The 17698-nt window shown below is 38.4% G+C and overlaps 1 protein-coding gene across 1 annotated transcript in view; it reads right to left on the reverse strand.

Moving 5' to 3' along the window:
- Positions 1 to 17698, reverse strand: part of l(1)G0196 (inositol hexakisphosphate and diphosphoinositol-pentakisphosphate kinase) — an 832616-nt gene that overhangs the window by 155842 nt on the left and 659076 nt on the right. The window contains exon 25 of the mRNA XM_090381508.1: positions 3581 to 3736. Coding sequence (XP_090237634.1) covers positions 3581 to 3736 — 156 coding nt within the window. The remainder of the gene's footprint in view (positions 1 to 3580; positions 3737 to 17698) is intronic.

Genomic DNA, 17698 nt, shown 5'->3' on the forward strand with positions numbered 1-17698 from the left:
AAAAAAAAAACATAATAATACATTCATTTAACATTAGGTATTATTCCTGAATATAGTTTGCCATATTTAACAATCATTTAAATTAATATGCCAGCTATTTGGACAAAATAGAAATGGGTACTTAATTGCTTAAGAAGGTAAGGAAGGGCGAGGAAAAATTTCCAGAAAAGGAGAGAACTTTGACCCAAAGTAGATCATGATCATTTTCCTAAAAAAAAGGATTAAGGGAAAACAGGGTGCAGCATAGATATATAAGGAAAAGGGCATGAATCTGAGGTGCCTATTTGCCCTTTTCGTTGTGTAGAGGTGTCGGGTGGTAGGTAGAGAAGTTGAGGGTTGTGCATGTGGAAGTTTTGTGGAGAAATGGTATAAAAAGTGAGGAAGGGATACCTGCTTTTGGGAATTAAAGCCAAAGTTCGTTAAAGAAAAGGTTTCGAGGAAAAAGTACAAGAAATTAGATATCTAGGCCAAATTAATTCAGCTGATGAATATTTAGCAAGTGGATCTGGAAGTAAGTTGCCAAATTTTCTTTTATAATGTTTCCTGTGCAAAAATTATCTGAACTAGAAGGATTTAGTACTAACTGGAACTCCTGGAAGGCATTCAGTGTTCCTAAGGAATAATATATGTTTCATGAGACTATTGTTAAGGATAATAATATTAACTCATTCAGCATGGAGTTTATATGGAGTTTGTAGGAGTTTTTGTATTTGGAGCATAAAAGTAAATTATAATAACTGTGAAAAAAACTGTGAATAACTGTGTTTCTCTCCTGCAAAGTGGAGTTGTTCAAATATCCATGTTGTTCAAGAAGACTGTATTATAAAATGTATACGTTACTGATGAGGACTGTGTCTTATAAAGAAAATGTATGATCAAGGTAGCAATATTATTATTTGTATATTAAATTGTTCTTTGATAGTAAAGTGTGTCTGGAGTAAAATTTGTCTTCACTCTACTCTGCATTCAAAAAGGACATGGGAGTTTTCCTGGCAGTCAAAGGCCCTAACATATTTAAATTAAAGTAGGACAACAAACATTACAAGGCAGTGCTCGTGTAAATTATAATGGATAAAAGTTGGCTTTAATCAGCCAGAACAAGCGTACCCCTACAGTATCATCTGCAAACTTGGATATTAAGCCTTATGTATCTTCATCGATATCACTGATAAATACAGAAAATAACAATGGGGCCCAACCCGTAGGGTACTCCACTGATAACATTAGTCCATGAAGAGCAGAGGCCATTACCACTCTGTCATCCCTTTTTTCAATTGTAGCAACTTGCCCTTAATGCCATATGGTTCCAATTTGTAGAGCAGTCTTCCATGTGGAACAGTATCAAAAGCTTTCCTGAAATCCAAGTATATGATATAAAAATTATTTTTTTGCATCCAGTTCCTTTGTGACCACATCGTAGTATCCAATCAAATTCATCAGACGAGACTTCCCCTTAACAAACACATGCTGTGTCTGCGCTATTACTGCTGTATCTTGTCTAGTGGATCCTGTATCACCTCTTTAACCAGTGACTCCATTATTTTTCCTGGAACAGAAGTTAAACTAACAGGTCTATAATTATTTATGTTACCCTTTGAACCCCCTTTGTAAATTGGGGATACATTTGTACATCTCCAGTCCATGGGTACCTCCAATAAATTTAAGAATGCTCTCATAATTATGGCTAAGGGTTTGCTAACTTCCCTTGCTGCCTCCTTCAATATAACTGGATAGATTCCATCCACCACAGGTGTCTTTTTTATGTTTAACTTCAACAATTTCTCCTCCACTCTTCTCTCCGTTATTACAAAATCATTTAGCTCCCCATCAGAATTTAGTAAACTTTTGTCCTCCCCTTCCTTACAGAATTTCTCATATGTGAATGAAGATGCAAAATACCCATTCAGTTTTTCAGCAAGATCAACAGTCGAACCATCAATGTCAAGTGCACCAATCTGATTCATCCTCCTTCTCCTAGAGTTTACATAAGTAAAGAAGTCTCTGTTGTTTTTCTTTGCATCCTTTGCCAAGGATTTCTCGTAATCAGCCTTTGCTTCCCTAACCTCTTTTGTGACTTGATTACAGACTAGCTTATATCTGCCATAGTCTTCTGTATCACCTCATAATTTATATGCATCCCATGCATTTTTCATCTCTCCCATGAGCCTCGTTAGTTCATCTGACATCCATTTCGGTCTAAATCATGAACAGTATTCTTAGTTGGTATGAATAGCCTGGTAGCTTCCAAGATTAATTCCTTAAAGGCTTCCCATTTAGAATTCACTGTTTTAACATCAGTTGATCCCACTGTATAGAATTTAGAAACTGTCTGAGACCACCATAGTCACTTTTATGAAAGCAAAAACCCTCCCCTTTACCCTTGATGGTAGTTACATTTTTATGTAAATCCCACATCAGTACAATGTGATATCTGTCACCTAGTGGTTCCTTTATATGCAAATTCTTAATGCATGAATAATCACTGCTGATAATCAGATCAAGAGTATTACTCTTTCTGGTTGCCCTTCGAACATGTTGCTGTAGAAAAAAATTCTCCAATAAATCCACAAAAATAATGCTAGTGTGATAGTGACCAATCCACAAGTTCCAGTCAATATCTGGAAAGTTAAAATCCCCAATTACAAGACATTTTGATTTACTGGCAAACTCTATTTCTCTGCACAACTGTTCGTGGTATGATCAGAGTCATTAGGCCTATAACACACTCCTACTCTCATTTTCCCTTTTCCAGTGTTTACGTCACACCAAACTGACTCAACATTGCACCGTCTACCAATGTCCACTGGATGCACTTCCTTAGATTTTGTGTTTCTTAACTAAACAGCATAACCCCTCCTCCCTTCCTATCCTGTCTATCCTTTCTGTACACATTGTACTCTCCAAATTCCAATTCTGCACTGCTTATATCTGTGTCACCATTCTCTAATATCCCAACGATATGTGCCTTTGATGTCTTGACCAGCACCGCAAATTCATCAAATTTATTTACTATACCTCTAGCATTGGTGTACATGCAAGTATATATGCACTTGTTTTTGCTCTTAGTTACACTAGCACAGCCCATGTATTTACTTGTTCTATGCTGACTCCCAGCAGTTCTTGTAATTCCCAGCAACTTGCTCTCCAGGCTTCTGCTCATTCCAATAGAAGCGGTGCAAGAATCACTTTCGCCTATCTGCTTGTGGCTACTTTTGATCTTTTAGTCTGTGAATCCCCCCCCCCCCAAGCTAGCAGTTTTGCTTAGTGAAGTGTTAGTTATTTGAGGTAGTGTAATACATGGTAACCCGTTGTAAAGGTAGTCACAATATGAGATACAATTGAACCAATTCCTTTACACTTCTTGCATAGTTTTTCATTATGAGTTGACTATGGTGTATTTATACTGATATTTTATAATTTCTGATTACATTTTTTTAAGTGGCTAAGAATTTAAAATTCATAAGAAGTCTTCAATAAAACAGATTTGGGTATATTCTACATAAAATAAATAAAAGTAAATAAAGCAAACAAGCCCCAAACTTTATTTTAAGCTACAGTTTAATGCGAATTAAAAACTCACTGGATCACTACCAACGTCATCGTATTTCATTTCCTCTTCTAAAGTGAGATCATCTTCCTCTTCCTCAATGCATCCAGGCTTTTCATTGTCCATTGCATTACTTAAACCCAATTTGTCAATGGAATGCATACCACCAAAACAATTCTGTCTATCCTTCTGTTAAAGTAGAGATAAAAGTAATCAATATATTATTATTGTGAAATTAATAATATTAATTATCCCTACAAATCTGGTATAAAGTAAGAAATTTTGGCAGAATAAAGAACACAAAATCTTTATTCAAATTTCTAGTCATTTAATATTCATATGAAATCAATACAGGATGATTCTTGAGAAATTATCTTGAAAAATAGTTTGATGTTTTCAGTACTTAATTTTTATTTTTTAATTTTGTTATTCCATTTTTAAGATTTTTCATTTTAATTTCTCAATTCAATTTTTAAAATCTTTTAGCTCTTAATTTCATGACAAAGAATATTATTTGTATGAAGATTTTAGTTTACAGACTACATCCATTATTTATATGGTTTTAGCCTCAATTTATTCTCAAAATCTGAAAAAAGCATGTTGCAATAAAAAAGAAAAGAAAAGGTATGTCCTATAACAGAAATAATTTTGGCTGACTGCAATCATATCATTTAGGTTTATGATATTTAATATATGCAATATGGTATTCAATATAATAAACAAAAAATATTTTGAGGCACCTTGCCCTGTGAGGCTGTCCTTTAAAGGACAGCCTCACAGGGCAAGGTGCCTCAAATGCACGAGATAATTATGAATTGTCAAGGAATAGAGTCATACAATACATAAAAACTAGTGCATAACCAGGTTAGGATGTTAATCAGGCTAAGCCAGTTTATGAAAAGTTCTTGACTAAGAGTAAAGAAAACCAATGATGGATGAATCATATTGGTCCACTGCATAAGAATGGTATTACTTCTGGTAATCCTTTACAATTTGCTAAATAAATATTTAAACTTCCTACAGCCATATTAGTGGCATTAGTAGATTTAAATATTAATTTATACTAACTTATCCTTTACAAACTGCTGAATAAATAATTAAAACAAATAAACTGAATAAATATTTTACACCCACATTCATGCATTACGAATTTTTTAAAGATGCTGTTAACTAGTCAATTCTCTAAGTCAGTACTCAGAAGTCTATTGAGTACTGACTTAGAGTTAAATGATTTTAAAATAACAAAAAGTAAGGTTGTAAAGAAATTTTGGCAGCTAAAAGTGAGCAAAGAATTTGGGGCTGAAGGAATCTATCCTATATTAAGTGAAGCTGAAGAAGCGGCAGCTAAACCTTTGGCCTTAATAATGAGAAATTCCTTAGATTCAGGGGCATTACCTGCTGACTGCAGATCTGAGAATACCTATACACAAGAGTGGTTCAGAGTGAAGTGGGTAGGTACAGATCTGTCAGTTGAACCTCTGTGCCAAAGCAAAAAATTGAATAATTTCCAATTTGTTTAACTCTTGCTTTTATTTCAATAATATGAGAGCTGATCATTTATTTTGCAAACAGTATTACCACTCACTACACAAGTTTTGACCATGCAGCATTAGCACTGGCAAAATAATGCAAGGATGCAAAGTCTACACAGCATCAATCAAAAAATAAAATAACCAACATCATTTGCTTACTTTCTGCCAATTTGACCAATCTCCCCCTCTAAATTTATTCGAATTACCCATTTCCACAACACTAGGTGAAAATTTATTTTTATTTCTATACTCACTCTGACTGAAGGCAAATTTCAACAAAATTTCTGTAACCATACAGTTTCAATTTTATGTCCCTTTGTGTTTGTTGTCTGAGAAAAGGAGTAAAGAAGTGATCACCATTTTGTTTACTAAACCTTTAAAAGTCTTATACACTTAAATCATGTCTTCAATACAGATGCCTGGTTTACAGACAATGAAATTTAGTTTTTCTTGGTAAGAATATCTATCTCTCAAACTAATCTTATTGCTATTCCCTGGAACCTTCCAGATGTTGCTTAAAAACATTGCAGTTGGATAATCATCTCTTTGTTCTTGATGGCAAAGTTTTTTAATATCATTGAGAGAACTGCATGCACAGTTCTAGTAGCCTGTCTGCACTGCTCAAAGGGCTTCATATCAGACTGTACAATTACTTGTATTTTTTTCCCTTGAAAATAATCTTGAGTTTTATGCTGTACAAAAGATATTTATTCTGGGATACATTTAACAAAACATATCTTGAATTTATCAGTGTTAAACCTCTCAATTGACAATTTTCAGCACATCTGAGTATCTAGATCTTGTTCAAGAAGATCCTCTTTAATGTTATGAACCATCCTGTCCACCTCTGCATCACGAAACTTAGAAAACAAATTAGAAATACCCACATCAATATAATAAACAAATATTAAAAACGGTAAGAGGCACTATGTCAAACCTGGTAACCCATACAGTATTAATAGTAGAATATGATGCAAGAAAGCGAACTTATACAGCATCAGCAGGGGAAAAAAAAAAAATCCATTTCCCATTTCACCAGTCCATCCCCTCTTACAGTTTGCCTAGTTCTTCCTGTAACTGATTTAAACTAACCATCTCTACAACACTAGGTGAAACTTTGTTTCAACAATCAATTACCTGCTGGATGAAGGAAAATTTCAACAGATCTGTTCCACAACCAGCCTTCCTCAATTTGAATTTATGCCTCCTCATGTGTAACTGAGCAAGAGGAAGGATGCCATTAGCACTGAGCTTACTCAATCCGTTCAAAGCCTTCAACACATCAAATAGTTCTGCTGGCAGGTGCCTAGTCTCCACACACTGCAATTTGCAAAACTGAATTTGCTTCTCCATCTCACTCTGTACAAACTTAAGATTTCTACAGAGTGAGAAGTTTTTTAAAAGAAAAATAACATCAAAAGAAAAAGAGAAGACCAGATTAATCAGATGGAGAAGAAAGAGTATTTCTGATGTGTTTATACTAAGTGAGATTAGAAGTCAGGTAATCCCTAGTAGAGATATGTGATCTTGTCAAGATTTCTGTAACTCTGGACAGGACTGAGTTTTTGAAGGACTGATATTGAGTTATTTTTCCCCGTTGGAGAATTACCTGGATACCATCGTTTAAGGAACCGGAGGATAATTGAGTAGATGAAGCTATTTGAACAGCGCAAGGTTTCTCAAATTGGAAGGTGGAATACAACACATGCTATCATCTGCAAACTATCAACAAGATTTCAACTAAGTGGAAGAAGATCCCTAATATACAAGAGGGATCTTCTTTCCTCTTCTATATTTGTGACAAATTGATTTACTAATGAACCTTCAGGAACACCAAAATTAGTGGAAAAGTAAAAGACAGAGAGCCATCTACCATCAACCACAGTGAGTGGTTAGTGGTAGATGGCTCTCTCAAAAAACAGACAGCAATCTACAAGAAGGAAGATTGTTTAGAACACTTTATAGCAAACAATCAAATGTCTTTGAAATGTCAAGAGCAACTGCTTGAGTTTCACCAAATTTTCCACAGAATTTATCCAGAGATGGGAAACAAACTAAAATATCACTAGTGGATCAACACTGATGGAATCCATACCGGTGATCATTAATCAGATGGAAGGTTTCGAGATAGTTTTGGAGTTGGCAGTTAATCGAATTGTCCATTACTTTGGGAAAAGTAGGGGCAAGTGCAAAGAGAAAATAACTGGATGGGAGGATGTCACCCTTTTTAGGAACTGGCTGGACATGAGTAAATTTCCAAGCAGAAAGTAAAACACCAATGGAATAAGAAAGTGTTAAAAGACAACACACAACACGAGCAAGCAAAGGTGTGCACGCTTGAGAATAAGCAAAAAAAAAATGCCATCAGAATCAAGACTGCTCAAAATTCTTCAAACAACTTTTTGATGAAAGGCTGTAGTAGGCACTGAGTGGAGTGATCTGGGAATATAGATGATTTACCAAGATCTTCAATATTAGCATTAGCAGAGGCATATGATGCAAGAAAGCAAGTTTATATAGCATCATGAAAAAAAAAAAAAAAAAACTCCTTCCTGTTTCATCCATCCATTCACTCCAAAAGTTTCTGTAGTTGCCTTGAATTTATTTAAGCTGTCAAAGTCCAGAACGACAGATGAAAGTTTGTTCAGCAATCAATTACATGCTGGCTAAAGACAAATTTCGGCACATCTATTCTGCAACTGTCTTTCCTCAATTTGAATTTATGCCCCATCAGGTGAGGAATATGAGCAAAAGGAAGATTCCCATCAGCATTGAGCTGCTCAAACCATTCAAGGCCTTATACACACACAATCAGATCACCTTGCAGTTCCCTAGTCTCCAGATGCTACAATTTGCAGAACTTAAGCCTTTCTTGGTAACAGTGACATTTTGTTCCACTCACCAATCTCGCTAACATTCTCTACTTGATTTAGAAACTCTAAATCCTTCCTAAAATGAGGCCTCCAGACTTATATGCAGTACTTAGGGTGTGGCCGGACCACTGCCTTATACAAGGGGATGATCATCTCATCACTGCTAGCAAAATTCCTATATATCATTGACAAGACCCCATGAGCTACTCTTGTAATCTGTTTGCACTATCAGAAAACTTTATATCTTGACTGCACAATTACCTCCATGTCTTTGTCATTCTCCACTAATCTGAGTGTAGTACCACACAGTTGGTAAAGTAAAGCATGTTTTTTTATTTATTTATTTATTATTTTTTGTTTTATGTGAACCCCAAACACGAGAGGTATTCGAACCTATAGTATTTAGTACTGTACTTGGGTTGGAGGCTGAGAAGACGAAAGAAGATATTTGTTGACATTGGACTTGAACTTATGTAGATTGTAATTTTCAGGAAATACATATGAAGGTTGTTCCAGAAAACAGCAGTTGAATGAATAAACGAGGAAGATGAAAAGTTGGTTCTGTGAGTTTGAAGTTGGACAGTAAATGGATGTTGGCTGGTGGCGGCACGGGTTTGGACTGTTTTTAAAGAGACAGCGGGAATTATAGAAGCCAATTCAGAAGAACAGTGCCCATGGAAATATCTGTAGAAGACGCATGCAGCAGAATCAGCACATCTATGAGACAGCGAGTGGAGATACTCTGTTAGAGATGAATCATTAATTAACCTAACTGCCCTCTTCTGAACGGAATCAAGAAGCCCGTGGGAGGTTTTGTGGGCACCACCTCAGATATGGGAACAATATTCCATGGTAGGGTGGATTTGAGATTTGTACAGAGTGAACAGCTGTTTGGAAGAAAAGTAGCATCGAGAGCGAAAGAGAAAACCAAGTTTTTTAGATGCAGAGGAAGCAATATTTGTACTGTGATTGTTCCAAGGGAGAGATCAGAAGTGAGGGTAATATCCCCAAAGATAAGCATAGGAGTAGAAGAATCCTTTTTGCGAGATATAAGACAAGACCGAGTTTTTTAGAAGGACTGAAATCAACTAAGCTGTCATTGCCCCACTGGATAATTACCTGGAGATCGGCATTTAAGGAATTGGTAGTAGATTTTTGAGAAGTTGAAGCTGATTGAGCAGGGCAAGGTTTCTCAAAATGGAAAGTGGAATGCAATGTGCTATCATCGGCAAAACTATGGATAGGATTTCCAGTTAATGGAACAAGATCATTAATATACAAGGGGAAAAGAGTGGGGAAAGAACTGAACCTTGGGGGACAACCTGCATTAGTGGAGAAGTTAGAAGACAGAGAGCCATCTATCATCACCCTCAGCGAGCGATCAGAGAGAAAACTGGATAACCAATTGCAAAAAACAGTTGGCAAACCATAAGATGTTTAGAAGACCTTTATGCCAAACACGATCGAAAGCCTTTGAGGCGTCAATAGCAAGTGCTTGTGTTTCACTGAACTTTTCCATTGAATTAGTCCATAAATCGGTAACATAAGCCATAATATCACCAGAGGATTGACACTGACAGAATCCATACTGGTGATAATCGATCAGACAGAAGGTTTCTAGGTAGTTTAAGAGTTGGCGGTTAATTGCTTTATCCATTACTTTAGAAAGAGTAGAAGTAACTGCAATGGGACGATAATTGGATGGATGGGATTTGTCACCCTTTTTAGGAACTGGCTGGATATGAGCAAATTTCCAAGCAGAAGGAAAAACACCTTTGGAATAAGAAAGTGAAAAAAGGCGGCAAGGAAAAGGAGTAAGTCAAGGAGCACATGTTTCGAGAACAAGTGGAGAAATACCATCGGGACCTGGAGCTTTCTTAGCATCAAGATGTGTCAAAATCCTTCTGACATCTTTTTGACGGAAGACCACAGTTGGCATTGAATGGAACGTGTTAGGAATGGTGGGAGGTGTTTTACCAAGATCATTAATATACGAGTTGAAAGAAAAATGGGATGCTAGCCAGGTCAGCTTTATCCTTGGCTGAAGTGATAACAGAACCATCTGGTTTGGATAGAGATTGGCAAAAGTTGCGGCCAATAGTTTTGGCAAGAGACCAGAATGCCTGGCTACCATTAGCGCAAGAAGCAAGTTTTCTACTCTTAGCCTGTTCAAACTCTAGTTTGGACTGATTAATAACTGCTTTACAATTGTTGCGAGTTTTAGTGTAGACAGAAAATGAAACTGAAGAATTAGAAATAAGCCAATTAATATATGCAACGTTCTTCTCTTGAACAGCCTTAGCACATTTATTGGAAAACCAAGATTTAGATAAAGGATGAGATTTTAAAGTGGAGTGTGAGATAAAGGATTTCATTCCTGGAAGAATAATTTCAATGACATGATCTGAGCAAATGTTGATATCAGAAGTTTTGAAACAGTAATCCGACCAAAGGAAACAAAGAAAAGAAATCTCGCAGGTCATTCCTTTTCACATTCTTGTAATACCAAATAACACGAGGTTGGCAATAGCCATGAGATAAAGGCTCCATTGGAGAAGAGACAATCACCAAGTTGTGATCTGAGGAGCCTAAAGCACCTGTCACTTTGACCGTGTACTTAGAAGGGTTGTTTTTGAGAAAAATTTCAAGAGTGTTGGCTGTATGGTTAGGATTGTCTGGTATTCTTGTAAAGTAAAGTGTGTTTAGGATATAATGTAAAGTGGGGCCTACTAAAGTAAAGTGTTTAGGATATAATGTAAAGTGGGGCCTACTAAAGTAAAGTGTTTAGGATATAATGGCACCACCCCCATCTCCACGTAGTTTACATTGTCGTGTGATACAGTACACTATACAGGCCAGAGATGTAAAAGTGTATTGATATTGTGATGTGTAGTGTCGTGTACCGTTGTTCATCTGGCCATTTAGCTGCTAGGCTCCTGGTGGGTCCCAACGTTGCCTACACCAAGCCCTGTGGAGGCAGACCAGATACACCAGTAATTTGTTTTACTCTGGCAGGTCCTGCCACCTAATTTCCTGAGGTTTCAGTGGCTAGGGCCGATTTAAAAAAAAAAAAAAAAAAAAAAAAAAGGAAGATAACGCTAGGATTGGAAAAGACGAGAATGGCTTAATTTTTTCATATTTAAATTTGGACGTGTGGGACATGCGCTAATGTACAGACAGAGTAGGAGACTGAAAGCTGGGAGTCAGAAGTATGGAGACGAAAGAGAAGATGACTACAATTATTTTCAGTGGGGCATGCCTATGCCCCTGGTCCTGTTCCCTCCCCGTTCAAGGATAGGGAAAGAAAGTGAGCAAGGCTAGGTGCCCTGTTCAGATCACCAGCTGCAGTCAAAGTCTTAGCATTAGCATTAGCAGAGGCATATGATGCAAGAAAGCAAGCTTATTCGGCATCAGCCAAAAAAAAAAAAAAAAAAAGAAAACAACCACTACTCCCATTTCACCCCTCCGTTCGTTCGAAATACCTGTCCACCTGAGCCTTAAATTTATTTAGGCTATCAACTTCAACAACAAACGATGGGAGTCTATTCCACAAACCAACTGCCCGCTGGCTAAAGGCAAATTTCCGCACATCTATCCGACATCCGTCCTTCCTCAATTTGAATTTATGCCCTCTCAGGTGATTATTCTGAGCAAGAGGAAGAATCCCATCGGCATTGAGCATGCTCAAGCCATTCAAAGCCTTATACACCTCTATCAGATCACCTCGCCGATGCCTAGTCTCCAGGCTCTGTAATTTGCAAAACTTAAGCCTTTCTTCGTAAGAGCAACCCTTTGTTCCATTCACCAATCTTGTTGCCCTTCTCTGTACTCGTTCCAGCAGCTCTACATCCTTCCTGAAATGAGGCCTCCAGACCTGTATACAGTACTCAAGGTGTGGCCTGACCAATGCCTTATACAAGGGAATAATCACATCCCTGTCCCTGCTTGAAAAATTCCTGTATATCATTGACAAGACACCATGAGCTACTCTTGCAGCTCGTCTGCACTGCTCAGAGAACTTCATATCTGCCTGCACAATTACCCCCAGGTCCTTTTCATTCTCTACCACTGTCAGCGTAGTACCACAGAGTTGATACGTTGATCTGGGGTTACCGTTTCCCATATGTAGTACTTTACATTTGTCAATGTTAAACTTCATTTGCCACCTCTCAGCCCATCTGCTCAACCTTTCCAGATCCTGTTGCAGCAGCATAGTATCAGTAGTGTCCTTAACAACCCTGCCAACCTTGGTATCATCAGCAAACTTGGACATTAAGCCTGATACACCATCATCAATATCATTTATAAATACAGAAAACAACAATGGACCCAACACTGAACCCTGAGGAACTCCACTAATAACATTAGTCCACGTTGAGCAGTGTCCATTGATTACCACTCTCTGTCTTCTGCCACTCAACCATCCCTTTATCCATAGCAGCAATTTGCCTCCAATGCCACACTTCTCCAATTTGTGCAGCAGTCTTCCATGCGCAACAGTATCAAAAGCCTTTCTAAGATCCAAATATATAATATCAAAGTTATTCCCTGCATCCAGTTCTTTTGTGACTACATCATAGTATCCAATCAAATTGGTAAGACAAGACCTGCCTTTAACAAAACCATGCTGTGTCTGAGCTATAACTGAATTCTTGTCCAGATGATCCTGCAGTGCTTCTTTAACCAGTGCCTCCATTAATTTTCCTGGAACCGAAGTTAAACTAACAGGTCTATAATTACTTGTGTCAGCCTTTGATCCTCCTTTGTGAATTGGGGTTACATTTGCACATCTCCAGTCCATGGGTACCTCCCCTGAGTCCAAAGAAGCTCTCATAATTATGGCTAGGGGTTTGCTTACTTCCTTTGCTGCCTCCTTTAATATAACTGGATAGATCCCATCCACCCCGGGTGCCTTTTTTATGTTTATCCTCAACAATTTCTCCTCCACTTTCCTCTCAGTTATTAGAAAATAATCTAGCCCACTGCCAATGTTTACTTCACCTACAACATTCCCCTTCCTGAATAACTCCTCATGTGTGAATGTAGATGCAAAATACTCGTTTAGATTGTTTGCCACCTGAGCTGGATCCTCAACTGTTGAACCATCAACATCCAGTGGACCAATCTGATTCATCCCTTTCCTTCTTGAGTTTAAATAGGTAAAGAACTCTTTTCTGTTTTTCTTTGCATCCTTTGCCAAGGATTTCTCATAATCTGCCTTTGCCTGCCTAATCTCCTTTGTGACTTGGTTACAGACCAACTTATATCTATCATAGGCTTCCATGTCACCCATTAATTTGTATGTATCCCATGCATTTTTCTTCTCTGCCATATGTCTCATTAGTTCATCTGACAACCATTTAGGCCTGAACCTTGAACAATATTTCTTGGTTGGTATGTAAAGCCTGGTAGCTTCCAAGATTAGTTCCTTGAATGCTTCCCATTTTGAATTTGCTGTTGGTAACATCATCAGTTGGTCCCACTGTATAGAATTTAAATACTGTCTCAGACCATCATAGTCGCCTTTACGAAAGCAAAAACCCTTCCCTTTACCTCTGATGGTAGTTACCTCCTTGAGTAAATCCCACTTCAGCACACTGTGATCACTGCCACCCAGTGGTTCCTTTATCTGCAGATTCCTAATGCATGAAGAATCACTACTGATAATCAGATCAAGAGTATTACTCCCTCTAGTTGCCTCCCGAACATGCTGGTGTAGAAAACAATCATCCAATAAATCCACAAAAGCCCTGCTGGTGTGTGAGTGACCAACCCACAAATTCCAGTCAATATCTGGGAAATTAAAATCTCCCATTATAAGACTCTCTGATTTACTGGCCCATTCTATTTCCCTGTACAGTATCTTATTATACTCATCAGAGTCATTAGGCCTACTCTCAATTTTGATTTACCTATGCTTATGTCACACCAAACTGACTCGACACTGCCCTGTCCATCAATGTCGACTGGCTTCACTTCCTTGGATTTTATGTGTTTTTTAACTAATAGCATAACCCCTCCTCCCATCCTGTCCTTTCTATCCTTTCTATACACATTGTACTCCCCAAATTCCAGTTCTGCATTCCTTATATCTGTGTGACACCACGTCTCTGATATCCCAACAATATCTGCCTTTGATGTTTTGAGCAATACCTCAAATTCATCAAATTTATTTACTAAACTCCTAGCATTGGTGTACACACAAGTATACATGCACCTTTTTCTATTCTTAGCTACCCTAACACAACCCATGTGTTTACTTGTATCACAATGACTTCCAGCAGTCTCTGAAATATCCTGCATCTTGTTTTTCAGGCTTCTGCTCATTCCAATAGAAGCAGTGCAAGAATCTCTTTCACATCTGCCAGTGGCTACTGTTAATCCATTAGTCTTTGTCTCCCCCCAAGCTAGCAGTTTTCCGACCCACCTAACACTGCCTCGATAGCATCAGCAAATATTCTTGCACCCTTTCTATTTAAGTGTATCCCATCCCTGTAGAAGCAATCTCTCCTGTTAACAAGTACATTCCAGGCTGAAAAAAATTCTACCCCTTGAGCCTTGCACAATCTTTCCAGGGCCGAATTGATCGACAAGGCTCTCATCATATACTCCCTCCTATCGTGTCTGGGCAGAATTGCAGACACTTTCAAATTCAACCCTACTTCACGGCTTTTTTTCAACAGTGACCTGTACTTGTTAAGTAATTCCTCTGGTCTCCTACTCTTAATATCATTAGTGCCAACGTGTACAACTATATCACCTTTAGTGCCCTTAAAAGATGATATCTGCTCTACCACGTCATCAACCTTTGCCCCTGGCAGACATACCCTGGTCCTCTTCCAAAATCCTATGTTCCTTGTTCTTGATGTTCTTGATAGGAGAGTGTCCATTTCAGTGATTTCCTTGTCTTATCATGGTAAGAAGTTGGGAATGCAGTCTTGGTTTCAGCCAGGGAAGTGGGTTTCACGGCTGCCCAAGCCCTGGCTACCACAGCAAACGAGGTGGTAGCATAGCTGCGGTCTGATTAGAGAGTCCGTTTCAGTGTTTGTCTTGTTTTACTGTGATAGGAAGAAGATGAGAGATCAGATTTGGCTTCAACTGGCACAGTTAGTTACATGCAGTTTTAGTCCTGATGGAAGAGTGTCTAGTTTGGCGTTCATTACACCAGATCTCTGTAGAGGAAGTAATGAGTCTGTTCAGTTTTGTGATCAGATTTTTTCGATCACAGGATAGTGGTTGTTTCTTTTTCAGTTTGCCAGTTTTGCTGTTCAAGTTGAGGTTCAGAACAGAGTTTGTAGTGATGAGGTTGTTCTGGTCATGCTAAGATAGGTAGTTTGTAGTCCTAGCGAAAACCAGGTCGGGGACTTGGGAAATACTCTGTTGATGCCTGGTATAAATTTTCGAGTTATTTCTCCTTTGGTGTCCACCTTTCCTGCCAAATTTGTTGTGGGTAGGTCATGTCTTCTTTTCTCGATGGGTCTGTTTTTTTTTTTTTTTTTTTTATGAAAACCCCAAACACGAAAGGTATCAAAACCTATAGTACTTAGTACCGTGCATGGGTTGAAGGAGAAGTATGGGGGGGGGGGTGCCGGAAACTTTTCTCTAGAGACTAAACATGGGTTTCACCACTTCAAGCCTCCAATAAGCAAAGTGGTGGTATTTCACCGGTTGATGAAAGTGTTGGTTAATGGATCTGTTGTATGGTCGATATAGGTACCGGGTTCATCACTACTGAGTTGGAAGAGAATTCCAACATGCTTGACCTCCAGGTCAAGGGGTACTACCACTGCCAGTAACTGCAGTGCAGGCATGCTAAGTGTTATATGCACGGGTCATGTTAAAGAGAATTGGCCTTTGAATGGACTCCAATTTTTTCTTATTGACTACGGTGGAGGTCTCGTGAAACCATGCCCAAGAAGCATAAGTGATCGGGGGAATGAATATAGCTTATAGAAGAGAGCCAGTGTGTGTTTTTTCAACTCCCAGTTTTGGAGGGCACACTTGGTATGTTACTCTGGTATTATTGCTACCCATATGCAGTACTTTGCATTTGTCAATGTTAAATTTCAGTTGCCACCTCTCAGCCCATCTCCTCTACTTTTCTAGATCCTGTTGAAGTAGCATACCATCCTTACTGTCATTAACAACCCTACCAAACTTTGTATCATCTTTGTATCAAACTTTGTAAGTCGGACATTAAACCTGACATTTTTTTTTTTTTTTTTTATGTGAACCCCAAACACGAGAAGTATTAGAACCTATAGTATTTAGTACCGTGCTTGGGTTGGAGGTTGAGAAGACGAAACAAGATATTTGTTGACATTGGACTTGAACTTCTGTAGATTGTAATTTTCAGGAAATACGTATGAAGGAAAGTTGTTCCAGAAAACGGCAGTTGAATGAGTAAATGAGGAAGATGAAAAGTTGGTTCTGGGTTTGAAGTTGGACTGTAAATGGATGTTGGCTGGTGGCGGCACGTGTTCGGACTGTTTTGAAAGAGAGATTTGGAATTATAGAAGCCAATTCAGAAGAACAGTGCCCATGGAAGTTTCTGCAGAAGAGGCATGCAGCAGAAACAGTACGTCTATGAGAAAGCGAGTGGAGAGACTCTGTTAGAGATGAATCATAAATTAACCTAACTGCCCTCTTCTGAATGGAATCAAGAAGCCTGAGAGAGGTTTTGGGGGCACCACCCCAGATGTGGGAACAATATTCCATGGCAGGGTTGATTTGCGATTTATACAGAGTGAGCAGCTGTTTGGAAGAAAAGTAACGCCGAGAGCGAAAGAGAAAACCACGTTTTTAGATGCAGAGGAAGCAATATTTGTAATGTGCTTGGGCCAAGAGAGATTAGAAGTCAGGGTAATCCCGAAAAGAGATATATCATTTTGCCTAGAAATCGGAGTGTCACTAAAAATAAGCATAGGAGCAGAAGAATCCTTTTTGCGAGATATAAGACAAGACTGAGTTTTAGAAGGGTTGAAATCAACTAAGTTGTCTTTGCCCCACTGGAGAATTACCTGAAGACTGGTATTTAAGGAATTGGTGGCAGATTTGAGAAGTTGAAGTTGATTGAGCAGGACAAGTTTCTCAAAATGGAAAGTGGAACGCAATGTGCTATCATCGGCAAAACTATGGATAGGATTTCCAGTCAATGGAAGAAGGTCATTAATATACAGGAGGAAAAGAGTCGGGGAAAGAACTGAACCTTGGGGGATCCCAGCATTAGTGGAGAAGTTAGAAGACAGAGAGCCATCTACCATCACCCTCAGTGAGCGATCAGAGAGAAAACTGGATAACCAATTACTAAAAACAGTTGATAAACCATAAGATGAAAGCTTGTTTAGAAGACCTTTATGCCAAACACGATCAAAAGCCTTTGAGATGTCAAGAGCAACTACTTGTGTTTCACCGAACCTTTCCATTGAATTAGTCCATAAACGGGTAACATAAGCCAAAGATTTCTTGTAATCTGCCTTCGCTTGCCTGATCTCCTTTGTGACTTGATTATAGACTAGCTTATATCTACCCTAGGATTTTGTGTCTCCTGATAATTTATATGCATCCTATACATTTTCTTCTCTGCTACGAGTCTCATTAGGTCATCTGACGTCAACTTAGGTCCAAACCTTGAACAGTATTTCTCAGTTGTGACAAAGAGCCTAGCAGCTTCTATGATTAATTCCTTAAAAGCTTCCCATTTAGAATTTGCTGTTGGTAACATCATCAGTTGGTCCCAAATAGCT

The sequence above is a fragment of the Mastigoproctus giganteus genome, chromosome 9, assembly GCF_048544385.1.
Source record: "Mastigoproctus giganteus isolate SK-2022 chromosome 9, ASM4854438v1, whole genome shotgun sequence".
NCBI lineage: Eukaryota > Metazoa > Arthropoda > Arachnida > Uropygi > Thelyphonidae > Mastigoproctus > Mastigoproctus giganteus.